Raw genomic sequence first — 17,173 nt, forward strand, 5'->3', positions numbered from 1 at the left:
GAATAGAAAGGACTGGGCCCTTGCTGCAGTGCCGCTGGTGAGACGCCCCTCTGGAGGGGGGAGATTGGAGCTTCCTCCACCAAAGACTCTGGCTCTGAAAGTGGCCCGGCTTCCGACTCTAGGGTTGTCCTTCCTCGTGTTACACTTAGAATTGCTGATGACATTAGTTAGAGACTACGCACTTCCGTTCTTGACTATGGAGGGAGACCAGCTGCTGGAACTGCTCTTCTTCATATCTGATAACTATGGCCCAGGAATTTTTATATCCTTGAAAGTGCTTTTTGTTCAGTTGGGAGACGCTTTGGCAAAAGGGCTCGAGTTCTACATTGTGTGTGCCCCCCTCCTCACTAACCTGGTCCACTATGACCCCACCAACAGTGGGTTATCATTATGTGTCAACATGGTTTGGACTGAGTGCCATGACACAACTGTTCTTTAAGAGTTTTTTTGGGGAGTTTTGGGGAGTTTTATTGTTGTTCACCCACAAATGTTGGTTGTTAATAGTGTTTTCCACTGGGGTGTCCTTTATTACATGCTCATCCTATGTGGCTGCATGGATTGGGTGGGGGCGGAGGGACTACCCCAATTCGAGCCCACTCTACTTTACTCTCACTGGAGTGGCTTCTTGAGAGTTATTACTTGAAATGTGCATGGCCTCAATTTTCTGTCCAAATGAAATAGAGAGGTGGTTGGAATATACTGTGGTAACGGAAAATCTTCCTTATTGGAATTTGAGATCTAGCTAGTGATTCAACATACACGTAGGTATAGCAAATGTTTTGCTTTCTCTAAACATCATTGTAACCCCAGTCACATATCCCACTCTGGTGTTGAGTGGGGATATATTATTATATTATATTACTTTATGAAATGCCACAGATCCTTTCTGGACCACTCAGGTGTGAAACATGTCGACCTTAGTAGATATACTGTGAGGCTATCATGGTTCATTATATCCCACTGACAGCACTTACATTTTCTTTTTCAGCCCTGCCAATAGGACCACTTTATAAAAACCAAATGGTACTCCTTACTATATGCACAACCCTACCTTCACATTCCCTCACTCATCATATCGGATAAAGAGCCCTCCTGCTGATCCTGTGGTGCATTGCAGTGCCAGCCCCATGAGGAGCAAATCCCTGAGAAGCATGACACCCGTTTGGGTGTGTGAGGGCTCAATCTTACGATAAGGACGTTTTTTCATAACCCCGGTATATCCCAGCCACCCCTTCGTTACTCTTTTCTTTAGGAACAGCTACCCTCCTTTTTTATGTATACTTCTAGACTGGAGCACGGGTGCTAGACTTTGAATGGCTCTTAGTCCTCCTTTTTTTGATAGATTGATTGATTAATTATCAACGAAATAAAGAACATGTTTCTTAAAAGGTGGATGGTCCAGATAGTGCTCCTCCAAGGAACTCACCTAACTAAAATGGAAAGCCAAGTGTTACAAAAACATTGGAGGGAGAAAAGTTATGCAACTGTCTACTAATTTTCCATAGGAGTTTGCTGATTTAGGTGCTTCCTGGTAAATCCCTTTCTCTCCCCAGTGGAGATCATTGACCCAAAGGAGTGTTAATTTGTTAAAATGCGTTGAAGAGTAAATTGTATGATAACAATATTGTTTTGTTAACATACGCCTCCCAAATACAGAATAACCAGCATTTGTATCCTCCATTGCACAACATATCACCACTGGTATTGCATTATCTACTGCTAATGGATGTGGATTCCAATTGCTTTGCTGATGTGAACCTTGATAGGTCTCACTCCCACACCGCCCAAAACACAAGAGCACTCTGCTCTTTCATTGTTGGTTAACAGAAAGGGCTCTCATTGACTTTTGGAGGGCTCATAACCCAGAGGGAACCATCTACTCCTATTATTCCAGCATGCATGATCTATCTGTTCTCCTGGACACTTTGGTATGCTCCGCTCCACTTCATGACCGGGTGATTCGATCTGAATACCTTTCAAAAACTCACTCCAACCATAATCCACTGTTGCTGATCTGTGCTTGGGGTATCACCAGCCCCACCCATCCGACCTGAAAGAAAAATGTCACTGCCCTAGATGCCCTGTCCTCTGGTCGGACATAGGGGATGCAATTCACAACTACTTTACCGAGATTAAGGGTATAGCTTCCTCTCCCTTAGTGGTGTGGGAGGCATTCAAACTGGTCATCCGTGGGCACTGCATCACTAAAATGGTTAGGGTCAGGGCCCAGTTGCTTACTGAGATCAAACAGTAAGGGGACCTCTTAGCAGAAGTGAAGTTGCAAATCCGTCTGCACCTAGAAAGGGAAACACTTATAATATTGGTGGAGCGGTTCCAGATCGATGACTATCAAGTTTTCATTGTCAGAGTGCATGATAAGCGTGACAAGAATGAGAGGTTAATTGCATGGTTGGCTAACCCTGACCAGTGAATCTCCCACATCCTCTATTTGAGCAATGCTGATGATGGGTTGCCGTACATCCAAACTTAGATCAATTATATTTACTCATCATACTATTCCCAACTTTATGCTCAACAGGGGAGAAAGTCCATCCAATCCATACACGACAACATCCTTGCACCTGGGACACATAGGCTACCTCCTGGGAGGGAGAGTATTGGTTCAGGAAATAAGAGGTGCCATCAAGCCACTAGCTAGGGACAAAGCACCTGATGGTTTACCCATCAAATTTGCCAATGACAGAGTATCCTCCTATAGACCCCTTTCCAGCCTAAATCCAGACTACAAAATACTGTGCAAAGTAATAGCTTACTTCCCTATGTAGACAACCTCTTCCATGAAGATCTATCAAGTTTTATCCCTACTCATATCATAGTACCCAACATATGACAATTGGTGCATTTAAAGCATGGACGATTGAACGAACATTTGAAAGCCCTTATAATCTCAATAGATATCAAGAGAGCTTTTGATTCCTTATGCTCGGATTACCTATAAATATCAATGGCAACTATGATGTTGAGCAGCAGGTTCCTCATATGGACCTGTCTTCTATACACAAACCTGGTAGCACGTGTGAAAAATAGTACTGTTGAATTTTAACACTGTGTCCAACTGAGAGGGGCACCGATCAGACGTTTTTGCCTTGGCAATGGCGGCCATGCCCTTACGCTCTACTCCGCACAACTTTTTGTGAGTTACGGGCAGATGGCTCACCCCTATATTTCTCCTTATGTGCTCACTGGCTGATTTTAGTCACAGCACAGGCCTTCGAGTTAGGTGGGACAAATCCAACCTGTGCCCATTATATATCCCATCTAGAGGGGTCCCTCCTCCCTCCCGAGATAGGTCTAGATCTCTGTTGGGGACCTGTCACTTTCCAATACTTTGGAATGAATGTGTATTGCCCCAAAACAGAGTTAATAGAGGGTAACATCAGGTTCAACACTTGCCTCTTTGAGCCATTTCATATGCGTTTGGCTGTTCCTTCCTCTGTCCCTGATGGGCAGTGTTGCTTTATCAAAAATGATGTTTCTCCCCTATCTCCCTTGTTATTCTGCTGCTGTCCTGTGGGCCTCCCCAAATCCTCTTTAGTGAGGAAATAGTATTCTGATCCAACTCATTTGGGGAATGGAGCATGTCTGGATCGCTCCGAACAAGCTGTGCCTTCCTACGGTCAAGGGTGGACTGGTGGTAACAGACAAGGAGCTCTATTACTTTGCAGCACAGCTGAAATGGGAGGCCTACTAGAGAGAAAGACTCAGCTTTGCACAGCTCTTGCTAACCCATAATCAAAAATGCATAGCCCTACTAAAACTCACACTCAGGTTACTACAACTGATTCAGGAATGCTGGAACACCGTCAATTCTCTGAATGGGACCATGGATGCCCCGGTATTTAGAATAATTGTATGTGATTTCATAGAAAAACAATTTCATTGAATACCATTACTGAGAAACCATTTCATCTAAACTGTTTAATAGAAAGCTATTGAATGGATGGCATTGAACTTTTCATAGAAACCAGTTTTTAGAATATCATTTTGGTTGAAATTGGCTTTTGAATGCTTATTTTCTAATTGTAAATGCCATGGTTAAAGGTCTTACCTCCAGAAACAGTTTTGTAGAAGATATTTATTTTAGTGCTTTACTTTAGGGGATATTTTTTTCCTATATATATATATTTTTCATTATCAAATAATTACTTCAGATGCTTTTAATTCTCTAACCTATCTCTACCAGTAAACTTCATCACTGACCCCTCAAAACCCCTAAACACCATCAAGCCCTGCCCTGCCCCCTAAAATCAGTCATCAGACCTAAACTATTCTCATCCCTGAAACCTCAAAGCCCTTCTACACCAAGTATCACCAAGTATCTACCATCCATAAATCATAAAATCAGCCATCCATGACCTATAATAACTCCTCATCACCCTAGACTACTCATCCCTGAACCCTAAAATCTCTTTTCTACATCGAAACTCCACCCATCCAAGAACTCTTAGAACCACTCACCATCCTAAACTCCACTCCATCCTGAAACCTAAAAACGAATCCCCAGCCGATACCCATAATTAAACCTCTAAAACCATCACCAGCCTTAAACTCCACTAAACCATGAACCCTACAACCATTGAACACCCTTACTCTTCACAAATCCCTGAAACCTAAAAACACCACACACACCGAAACACCACTCATCTGTACCTGAACACCACTCATCTGTGAACCTTAAAGACCCCTCAACACCCCTACACTACCCCATCTCTCAACTCTAAAAACCTCTTTCTATGTCTGAACTCCAATTATTTCTGAATTCCTGACCCCTAAAAAACCCTCATCACCCTAAACATTATGCATTTCTGAATCCCAAAACCCCACAGTAGTCCTAAACTGCACCAACGTTTTATTTGATTTTTGATGTTTCCTTAAAATTATCTTTCCTTTCAAATGCTTCTTTTAATTTTCGATTTTTTTGTATTTTCTTAAAATTGTCTTTTTTTACAATTGCTTTGTCATGATTTGGTTTCCTCCAATGTGGTTTCTCAGTTTTTGTTTATCATTAATTCACACACATTAATGTGGGCAAATTTTAAGACTCAGGGCAAATTTTAAATACGCTAAGCCTCAATTGGAACCATTTTCTCCTACTAATTTTGATGGTTGTTTTGCTTTTATCAAATTCAGGGTCTTTAAAGTGCTCTCAGATTAACTGAGATCCAAAACTGAGGCTTATCTTCAAACCAAATACAATTAAGAAAGCGAAACAAATTAGGCTCCACAAGGATGGAAGATAAGCTGCTCTCAGTCTTCCTCGTGGAGCCTAAAGTGCTTCACGTTATTTATCATTTATTTTATTTCATTGGAGAGATTCAGCAAATGACAATAAAGAAGGAGATAGATGTGACAAATGTACAAGCGCCCCACAGCTGACAATTTTTGCAACTGAAAAAAGGCATTTGTATTTCAAAAATAAGCACTATACATTTGCATAGAGCCAAAACAAAGTATAAACTGAAGATGGCCAAATATAGAGGTTGAGCCTCATAGAGAGAACATGGAAAGGGAGTATAAGATACTAGGAGAGAAGGGAAAAGAAGGGGAAAGAGAAGTTGGATAATAGTATGTCTTGAGAGGAAAAAAATAAGAAACAATAAAAGAATGAAGAATTAAGCATCTAAACTGTGGACAGGAATTATTCAAGGAGGTTTAACGTTTTCCAGGTGCAAATCCTGTTTAGACCACAAAAAGCAGGAAGATGTATTGTGAAAAACAAAATAGTGTAAACTGTTGTCTGCATTTCTCGTGAAAGAAACCCAAGCCACCATGTATGGCAAAAGATGCTATAGAAATTTTTCCAGTTGGTTAGGGTGGTTTTAACACCGATAGTAAGTAAAATATCGATCACGAAGCAGTCCCAATTGTTTATTGAGTCTAATAGTGGAACATCTGACCAGACAATGAGTCGTATTGCAACAATTAAGTAATTTGGGGCTTAATGTCAAAAATAAGATTGAGGGTCGTCCCGCTTTCTCTCCATTAAGGGTTAACATGTTTGCAATAAAAGAGAAGCCGATCAAGCTCACCTGAGGGGTAATCACTATGCCAGCAACCATCTGCTTCTGATAAGCCATGTGTGCAGGAGGCCAGAAAGATATATGAGCAGTCTAATATTTGCATTGAAGGATTAGGGGAGATATTTTGTGATAGTTAAGATGATGATAGCCCCGAAAAGAGCTACATGGTATTTAATTGTATTTTTTTACATGCCTCTGTTGCTGATCTTGATTTATCAGAGATCGCTTTATGGTCCCTGAATTTGCACAAAGCAAAGCGTTCTATCATCCCTAGTCTTAGATAGTGCTACCACCTGGTCAGCATTTTGTCAACATGACTGGTATTTGCATGTCAAAGTTAGTTTAAATATTGGGAAAAGAGAAAAGCTGGTATTTGTTTCTGCTATGAAGAACTAATGTATAACAGCTAATATAAGAGGCAATCATTTGAAATATCATTACAAACTGTCTAACCTATTCCTACCTGATTATTGGGTCAATTAGAGGCCATGTTCCCATGTTTGACATGAATACAAAGGATGTTGTACAAACTCTTATTCAAGTACCAGCTCTTGAACCTCCGTTTCTGGGAAGTTCAGGAGCTGGTACTTGAAAAAGAAAACATGTACAAATAACTGTTATTTTATCTGAGAAAAGTGTAAACTCTAGTCTTAAAATAGGCATAAATGATCCCTATAATACCATTCAATGGCCAGCCTATTGAAGTACTGTCATATTTTTCACTTGAAGGTCATCCGCAAAGGCGAGGTAAGCTGCTGCTGGATTTGTACTCCTTGCAAAGAAAACGAATTTGTACAGGATGAATTCACCTGCAAAGCCTGTGACATGGGATGGTGGCCAACTCTTGAGTTGACAGGTAAGATGACGTATATTCTATGAGCTTGGTCAATCCTTAACAAAGCAGTAAGAAGCAGTGGGCAACTATAATCAGGCCCCTGATATGGGAGTGGAAAACTTCAAAATGCACACACATATTCTTGATTCTGAGCTGGATGGTGAATTCTGATCCCTGTTAAACCAGGAATTTGTAGAAAGATCTTGGTTCATATCTGTGTAGTGAACACTATCCATCTGAATTGTTCCCTTGACAAATTCTGGCAGGTCGAACCTGAGGAAATTTGGCAGCCAAAATGTGCAGAGACACTCCAAAACAGAATGAGTTAAGCACTTCTTTGTGCAAGTAATTCCTCATGTCACCCTGGCAAACCCATAATGAGAGGTATTTCTGACACCCTGTGGATTCACTATTTACCTGGTGTGGTGAATACCCCATTTTTTCCAAGTTCAGAGTGAGTGTCATAGGGAGTTTGTGCCCATATCTTCAAATGCAACGAGATGTCCTATTGCCACTTATGACATTTTCCAAGATTCACTGTATAGAGTAATGGAAGATTCCATCCCTTCTTAGTGATTGGTGGTCAGACTTCCTCTTCAGACTGCAAGTAAAATCAGCCTGATCTACGGGACACCAGGTCTATTGATGTTATTTTTTCCGATCGGCATCCTGGCACTACTGGCCGGAGGTAGCCGTTGCCCCTTGCTCACAAGTGAACCGGTGCTTGTGCATCAATGGCAAAGAATGGGCAGTCAGTACACCGATGTTTTGGGATGCTGCAAGCATCTTTTGTTTTATATATGACCAGTCAACTAAGCTACCCTGTGCCCATTGTTTTCCTTATTTACCCAGTTAGTGCTCACAGTATGAATAGTCTAGTATTTCTTTCTGCTCACTAGCTCTACGCTAGGCTTGATCTTTGAACATCCATCTGCCACTGAAAAAGGAATAAAGAAAAAATATCTAAAAATCCATTGGAAAAAGCTTGTCTTTTTGTGATGAGAGCAGTGGGGTCACTATCCTAATCCTCTCTTGAAACATCCAGTTGTTGAAGTCTAATGCAAGAAAATCAATGGACAGGACTGTGCATAATAACAATCATATTCCCTCCTCCTCATTTACTTAAAATCACAATTACTTGTGTAGAATATCTATTAAGAAACAGGAATCTTTTGATAAAATTCAGTTTGACATACAAATGTCCACCATACCATAACAAGTAGTTTACTTTCTGAGGATTCCTTCATGCTGTAAATTTGAAATATTTTTCTTCTAAACCTGCTGTCCTGAAGCTTAAGGCCTCATTAGAAATTGCTCATAACTTGATGCACACTTGGTAAATACCAATAATGCTGTGCAAGGTAATTTGGGATGCACAATCTGCACTTCATTTTGAGTTTCAGGCCATGGTATGTTATAGAACACACTAATAACATGTTTTCTGAAATTCACTGAACTGAGAATTTGTGCAAATTGCCTGCATAATTAGCACCAGGCTATGTCCAAATGATGCAGGAAAAGGCCGGATGTACTATTCCCATTCCCAATGAGAACAATGTACTAAGAGGTAGCATTTCAAATTGTAAATAAACACTAATACTACCTAATGAATATTATTTAGGCCGGTCACAGTTTAGGTCCTGCTATGATTAGTCACAAATGCAGGGATGGAGGCATTTACATTTATTTTTCCAAACTGAATATATTGTCCATTCATCGAACAGCAGTGCATTTTTTAAAATGCTCCCTTTCTGGCATGATTCTCATGCTTCCCTTTCCAACATGATTCCTGTATTTACTACGTGATTGTGAATCAGTTAACACCCCAACAATGGGGTTGGTAAGTGATCAATCGTTTACAACCGCAAAAATAGCCACAAACCATTGATAAATCCTTTCCGAATTACCAATAGGCAGAGGAGGCCCCTTTCACACCCCTATGTATTTGTAATGCGGAACGGATTACAAAAGCCCTTTACAAGTTGAAAAGGTTTTACTAACTCAAAAAAGGACTTTTGTACATTGTGAAAAGCTTTTAGTGTGGTGGCAGACCTTGTGATTTTACAAAGTACACTGATGGCAGTCAAAACATGGCCTTGTACATCAGGACATAAAACCCCTGATGTGCGATTGGAATATGCGAGCCACCGAGAACAAAGGTTTTAGTGAACAATCGGTCCACTACAATTTAGCTAATACTACTGTAATCATTTAGCTAATAGTCTAGTCTTCATGATAAGCAGAGGAGTGATTACCTTCTCCATCCTCCCCATAGAGGCTCAGTCATTGTTGATGCGGAGCAGCTTTTCTTCCCTCTTCCCAGAATTAAAAGGACTGATGCCACGTTCAGAGCTTTATAGGTTATTATTGGAAAACGTGTTAGGAATCAAATATGAAGCATTGTGTGTACTGTAAGAACCCTTTGTGGAGACTCCACACAAAAAAACTGTAATAAATGGGAATGAAAACTGTGCAATCAATCCTGTAATTGAATATATTTTCAATTGGAATACTTTGAAGACTAAAGGTTAGGCAACATTAATCCAATTTACACAGACAGTGAGTTTCTATACACTGAATTAATCAGAGCAATTTCAGTTTTGTAGTCCTCTTCCAATTCATCAAAGAGGAAAATATATTGAAAAGCCAATATAACAGAAGTTACAAATGCAATGGATAAACACATGCCTGTAGAATACTGCAATGGACAGTAAGAAGGGCTGCATTAGGGATATGTAACATATATTTGTGTGAAGGAATGGAAACCCATGGATAATAAGTGAGATGGGATGTATATATTTGTAAAGGAATTAGGGCCCCTTAAGAGGAGAATGTCAAACAATCGAATATACATAGAGATACAATGAGGCCTATGTATAGGATCCAAATGGAACAACCATATATATTTATTAAATGCGAATAGACAACAATGATGTGGGAAAACCAACACAGGGAAGTCACACAAGACTTCTAAACTCATGCATATAAGTGAGACAAAATAAAGCATAGTGGTTTAGTTACAAACAATCAGTACAAATGCTCATGTATACAACAATGAACAATTTTCACATTGAGTCATGATACCATAGTCCACAACGTTTCGATCCATAGTAAGATATTAGGATCATCATCAGGACATACACAGCTATGCCTGAGAAAGGGGTATGACATATATAACCCAGTGCCAGTGTTTATAAAAGAGAATGGCGTCCTGCAATGCTGGAGACAATGTTGTCTTTGAAAAGACAGGACCGAATCGAACTAGCCAGTTGTGGAGCCTGACCACTCAAAGGTTAGACGGGTCCACTGCTGCCTGAAAGGAGTCCCTGAGGATCAAAGGTGGGAGACCCCAATAGGGAAGATGAAGGTGCTGGCTGGGTTGGGAGAGCTCTAAAAAGGGTACCAGGAGAGATCGGGACGTGTGGATATGAGAGAACCGGATCCACTACGATTAATCAGGGTAAAAAATGGCTGCATTAGGGATATGTGACAGCAAAATGCTGCACCCTGCTTACCAGTGATTTGACATTCATCATCATGACCTTTTCATTATGAGAGACCAGCACGTTCATTTTACAGCTAATTGATTATTTGTAAAATATTCTGCCAATGCCATGTTATGGATGCTGTATGAGAAAAATGGCTTACTTCACAATATATTCTTCTCACTCGTGAGAAAGTGAGGGAAATCTTTACTGAGTATTTCAATGAGTAAACCAGTGAGCAAGCAAGTGAATGAGTTAACCCATCCTCTTCACAAGAGTTGTAATGTAGTTCCTATAGCCCTGATAGGCCCTGCGCATTGGAATAATATACACTATAGTTTTGACATAGGACTGAGGTCAGTATGTCTCTATCGAGTACATTAAACTTAATTACTTGTATGTGCCAGCTAACTCAGAGGTCACTAGAAACTTCTTAAATGAACAAGAAGGGATTTGTTTCTGACAACTGCATAAACATGACAACTTTGTTTCCCTTCAGAATCGGAACAGTCTCAGAATCGTGGAAACAATAGATAACAGTTTCACTCAGTTAATCTTGCATGCTTCATTTCTACAGAGTTGCACAGAAATAGAGAGACAGGTGTTTCATTAAAAGGGTTTATTGAACAGTCGTATTTCTCATGCAAGAGATATGAACTGCTACAATCGTAAGACAGAATGCGAAGTATAATACGTACAGCGTTAGCAGTAAGATAAAATAATACTGCAATAGCATGGTCTGTAGCTATGACATTTATAAAAATACATACATAAATAATACAGGCTAAAATACTCAACTGGTGCTTCTAAAAAAATCCTACCCCATTCTACCTAACTTAAATGTAGCACGAGGGAAGAAGTAGGTGTTGTTTAGCTATAGTCTAATTTAGTTTAAGTTTAGTTTTGCCAAGAGTTGCCAAAAGTTTCTCTAGGTTCTAGACTGCTCCATACCTTAGAATGAGAGAGGTTGGAATCTCTTTTCAGGGACTCGATCTCTAATACACCGCAAGGGGAGTCAGAAACACTGGAGCTGGATTCTTTGCAAAGAGGATGATAGCGTCTGGTCGTGCATCTGTTGGGGACTTGACTTGCTTCCGAACTTGCTGTGACAAGCCGCGTCGTGCAAGTAGGTAGCCGAACCGCACCGTGGTTTGCCATGGCAATTGAAGGTATATTTATACCTTGAGGGTGTTTAGGAATGCCAGTATTGACGTACAAGACGGGCATATGAACGTCATGAATGAACCCCTATGGAATAGATGTTCATGCATAATAAATGAGTTCTTGGAGAAGTCAATACCCAGGCAAGGGGAAGTCCTAAAGGCTTAAGAGTCTGTTTTTCCAAGAACTCGTTGTTACGAAGATGAACGGATGTAGTTGACCATACCTGTATTTGGTTAGCATGAGCAAAGTCTGAATAAGGGCTGGATTTCTATGCCTAAATAAGGGCAATGTGAATTGTACCTATATAAGGGCATGAATTGGGAAGCCTATACACGGTATCTAAATCGACACACAACAGAGTAGCTTGGGATGCATGATATGAACTACCATCAAGAAAAGTGCACATCTGCAGTGAAAGGTTGCAAACAGGGAATTGTTTCACCATTCCCTGTATTTGCTCTTTTTCTAAGGTTTCCTAGAAACTTGTAGACTGAATGTTCATAAGACAAAAGAGAAAGGTCTTGTGTTATGTACCTCGAGTAGCGGATACAAAATACTTGGAGTGTGGAAAGAGTGAATCTGCAGTTATGCTCATTTGAGCCAAGTATCTGACGCTAATGATCTTGTTGCAAACTTTGTTAGTTGGGAAAAAAATACAAATGTAGTTGGAGAAATTTATAACATGTCGTTAATCCTGCAGTTGGTCACAAAACTCTACCACTCTCCATTATGCAACGAGTATCTGTGTGTACATTTTCTAAGTTAAACAAACCAACTTCAACTATTCATTAAATATTTTGGATCAAAGTGCCTGAGGAAGGTCCCGAGGACTCCATTCATAGCATATTTTCAGGATAACTACCTACTATGCGAATGAATAGTATAAACACTTGTGGTATTCAAATGTATTTTATGTAGATTGGAAAAAGTCAGCCTTACTGGATTTATATCGGAGAGGCCCGTCTTAGACAACTGCTAATGATATCTTATAATATCTAAGACCATTAAAAAATAAGTCTGAGGGCTATTCAAGATTCCTTAATGGAAATCATCTTTATCCTGATTGCATATGGCCATGCACTTGTTCCCTACGGTGTTATTCTCATCCACCAGACTCTAGATCATCCTTTGTGGTTTACCTTTTGGCCACAATAATTGGCTGGTCATAGCATGTGGCTACCATAAGGCAGTTGTTCAAATCATGAGTTAGTGATATTAATATTTATGTCAGTGAAGAAAACTACACATAAAGCGAAAGGATAACCACACTATCCTACCATTAAGGTGGAATTACTGCCACCTTTAGCTGCAGTACGTTTGTCTCCAAGGTAGGAAAATACTTGCAACAGGTAGATAAACATCTACAAATGTACAGGTTTCAGGAGGTTCACCTACTTTCACTGGTATGCCCACTCAAAAATACCTACAAAACTGCTTCTAACCCTGCATTTGCAAATCTGTAATTTCCAACAGACTAGCTGAATTTCTCTATTGAAAAATCCAGTTTAAGAATATAAAATTCAACAAATTGATTTAGGACTTGAAAATCATGTATGCAGCTGCCTCATTTTGCACAACTAAGTTCAACTCAGGTTCCTGAGATAATTTGTGATTTGAACCTATTATCTTTTGCAAGTTTCAAGTGTTTTAGCTGCAGCATGTCATTTTGTTACCAGTATCATTAAGCATCCTGAATGGAAAATATCATCCATAGCTCCTCCCCACAACTATGTTAGTCTCCCATCATTCAAAATCCATGACCCTACATCAGAAATATTTGGAGCCATCATTTCACAATTGCATGCCAAATTGGAATGTTAATGCTCAAGCTGGTTGAGAAGCAATGTTTACTGATAAAATCGAGCAGCAGGTAACATAAAACTCTAAGAAATATGTGTTATTGCTCATTCAAAGTCACTTCATTGGACCTGATATACTGTACCATATTTGCCTGACAATGCATTGTGACCTGTAGTATAGACTTGTGAAGAAATACATCAGGGTTTAACAAGCATCCACCTTGCAAGGTGTGTGACATCTCCACTAACCATCTAAAATTCAATTAACATCAGTTTTATACATTCCTGATCACGGCCCCACCATTAGAGTGAAATCCTATGCATTACAATGGAGTCAACCTTTCCCTTCCAGACCTGAGCTGTCTGTGGCAGGGACTGGAGAACTCTCTGTATCCCAATCAATTGCCCCCCTGTATGGTTTAGTGGAAATATTCGCTGCTAGGAAAAATGCATCCTATTTAGTAATGAAGATGTCCTCCTACAAAGTCCATGCGGTCTTCCACCTGACTGAATAACCGATTGACAGAATTGCCGACTACATGTGTAGAAAATACAATAACTAAAGGATTTTGTATTACTGCCACCTACCCTACCTCTCTTGTTCCCCTGGCATGTCCCATTGTCAGCTTCACTGGTTGTTTCCCCCAGTAAAGATCTATGCCCCCTCAATTTTCAGTGAATTATCTATGAGGCATGATCATGCTTTTTATTGCTAACTGACAGTCATCAGATGGGTTTACTTTCCTTTTCCCTTTTTATGACATCAGGAAGATAACAAAGGAGTGAGTCTTGGGCTCCCATGGAAGTTGACTTTTTCACATACTATGAGGATAAGGGGAAGTCCTCTCTGTTCTCTTCTATCTAGTCAATATCAAGTCCTGCCGGGATCTTATCATGATGGACAAAACATTACCATTACTATTCCGATAGTGATGGCTTTTAAGGTGTTAATTCTGTGTCCTTGATATAGTTCCTCCCTCTGTTGCCCATTTGATGGAGGCGGACTAAGGCCTACCCTTGTCTGCTTGAGTCCTGCTTTAGTGCTCTCCCATCTGCAGTACATCCCTTTGACCTGGGGAAGGTCAAGTAAGCGGCAAGCTACAGAGGGGGTTGTGGGTGGGTTTCCTACTCATTTGGAAGGCACCAGGCATTATTGTTTATATCCTAACACTTAAGTGGAAAGCTGTCAGCAAACTGATCCTCTAAGCATCACATCCATACCTGTCAGTGCACCTCACTCTGCAGTGCTGTGCTTACAGGACCAGACACTATTTCTCCCTACAGATAACTGACAAGGAGTACTGGAGGAACTTGAAGAGTGAGACAGGGTAGCCAATTCACAAACGTTGTTGTGCATCAGAGTGTGGCATAGCTGCACATTGAAAACAAACTGTGATAACAAGATCTGCACTTTGGTTCACAACATCAGGACTTTTTTTTACATCTCTACATTTAGGCTTAGGGGCAGGAAAGAGGGGTCCTCACCTCTGGAAGTGTAAGTATTCACACACATTTTTCTGGTAGTTGCCGATCCTGGTGACAGTTGAAAATGCACATTTACATATAATTTACCCTTGTAGACTGTTTATTTAAATGTCGTCAAATGTCTCAGAAATATATTCAGAATGTTGGGGAAAAAGTACAAAATAAGATTCTCAACTTTTCCAGCTTGAGGTTTGTGAACTGGAGGATGTCCTTTCAGCCAAGACAGGGGGTGAGTTAGCACCAGACCAGATGTAACATTCATGTGTTAAACATCATTAACTCTGCAACTATTCTTGTTACTCTCCTTTTTCGCGTTATTTGCCATTGTTTGCAGCTCTAGCCCTTACATCAGGAAGCAGCCAAGTTGTTGATAGGTTTTTCAACTTGCTTATGGGTATTCCACTGGCTGTCACCTGCTAGTAGTTCCATCTTGGGATTCCATCCCTTGGACAGTTTTCCATGTTGAATGTCCGCCTGTGTCTCTATGGCAGTGACACATAAAATAGTAGCACGTTCTAGCAAAATACAGTGCCCCACTCACACTCACAAAATATGGGTAATTAAATTGTTTATATCTGCATGTCCCTAGCTATCTGGCTGCTTGTTTCTCTATCTACCAGAGTTTACACGAATGCACTTTGTACTTACGTGCTCCGGTGTCTGACCAGCAAATTATACGAGGGATACCGTACTCTCTACTGTACATTTAAACTAGTATACTGCAATCACAGGGACTACAGTGCCCATATGAAAGATAAAGACTAAATGCAAAAATCCTTTATAAATTCATGTAACTCTGGGGTGTCTTGCATTTTTCTTTTAATGTAGATTAGAGGATATTTTATTCCTTAAAAAACCCTCCCTTTAAAAGCCTAAATCCTTGGTTGCTTGTTCTTTCATGTGAATGAGTATAGTTACAATTATACGGAAAAATGTAGTGAGAAATTAAACACATGCACATACCATCAGAAATTTATTGTGAAAATATAATGCACGCAGTTTACCAGAAGGCACTTTCAAAAAGAGCTATAGGCATATGTGGTAACAGGCACAGAGATTCCTGCTTTTCTTGGATTTAAGTATAGCACTGCAAAAATATGCTAAAGCGAATGCCTCCTTCCTACTAATGACTTAATTTTAGGAAAGCAGTTTAGAAGAGCTGGAAACACTGGCGCTTTTATCTATTTAAATAGTAGAAGCAGTTCTGTTCCTCGACCTTCTCTACGTGCTGGTTGTTTGCTCTGGCAGCAGGCGTTGTGATGACACAACTCAACCATAGTGAATTATTACTATGAACAGCTATGCCGTTTCATAATAACAGGGTACCAGTCAGGTCACATCTATAATGTAATATGGAAATATGCTCAATATAAAGTGGGAGATACCCTTTTATGGAAAAGGAATGGGTGAATCAGTTAAAAAAGCAACACGTTCCCTTTTCCTAATCATATATTTTAAAGGAGATAGTCTCCACTATAATCCCTGTTCTCAGGTGGTCGAAGGGGATTGAGGTGGGGTCAAGGCTTAAACAGGTTACCAAATTTACAAAACATTTTTCCTATAAATTGGGATTGTACAATTGAGGCGAGTCACATATAACTTATGCAAAGGAGTAAGAAATATAACATATATTTTTTTAGTTATTTGTTCACCAGTACATTGCAATAATCGTAATACAAAATTTTAAAAACACTTAATCATGTTATTTAATAAAACTTATACATTTGAAGAATAAAAATAAAAATACATTTCTTTTGAAACAAATATACACTTAAAGAATAACAATGAAATTATTTTGAAACAAATTGTCGACGCGGTGTTTCGGTGTTCAAAATATCATCTCCTTCTTCAGGACATTGATTTCAAATTTAAAAACATCTAAACAAAAATATAATAACATCAGGTTATAAAAAAAGGTCCTGGACCTATTTTTATTCACAATCCTTATCTAATTCTAACCCCTTCTATTTTATTATTAAAAAATTAGTAACCTGATTCCTATATATCCACTCCTTTATTTTCCATAAGGAAATAAGCTCATGCTTCTACAATGGGATTTCAGGATGCCAAGCACTGTAGTGCATGTTTCCAAATATGGTGACTTGTGATAATGTACATTGGCATAGGTTATTGCTTGTGTCATTTTCTGCCTATGGTGAGGGTCACTGTGTGCCTCTATCTGAGTGCTCCTGTTTGCTTGACTCTGTGCTGCTACTTTGTATGCATGCCAGCATGGTGGAGTTACTTTTTTTTTTTTCTTGTTTGGTGTTCATTATGACAAATATTGGGAAAACAGCACCAATAAATAATCAAAGTGCGGCACCCACTTGTAGTGTCTTGCAAGTCAGAAATGACGGAACCCTT

General features: G+C 39.7%; 1 protein-coding gene across 1 annotated transcript in view; it reads left to right on the forward strand.

The window, feature by feature from the left end:
* Positions 1–17,173, forward strand: part of GRM1 (glutamate metabotropic receptor 1) — a 2,398,293-nt gene that overhangs the window by 2,200,007 nt on the left and 181,113 nt on the right. The window contains exon 6 of the mRNA XM_078649207.1: positions 6,771–6,897. Within this exon, the coding sequence (XP_078505333.1) occupies positions 6,771–6,897 (127 nt within the window). The remainder of the gene's footprint in view (positions 1–6,770; positions 6,898–17,173) is intronic.

Source organism: Lissotriton helveticus, chromosome 6 (assembly GCF_964261635.1).
Source record: "Lissotriton helveticus chromosome 6, aLisHel1.1, whole genome shotgun sequence".
NCBI lineage: Eukaryota > Metazoa > Chordata > Amphibia > Caudata > Salamandridae > Lissotriton > Lissotriton helveticus.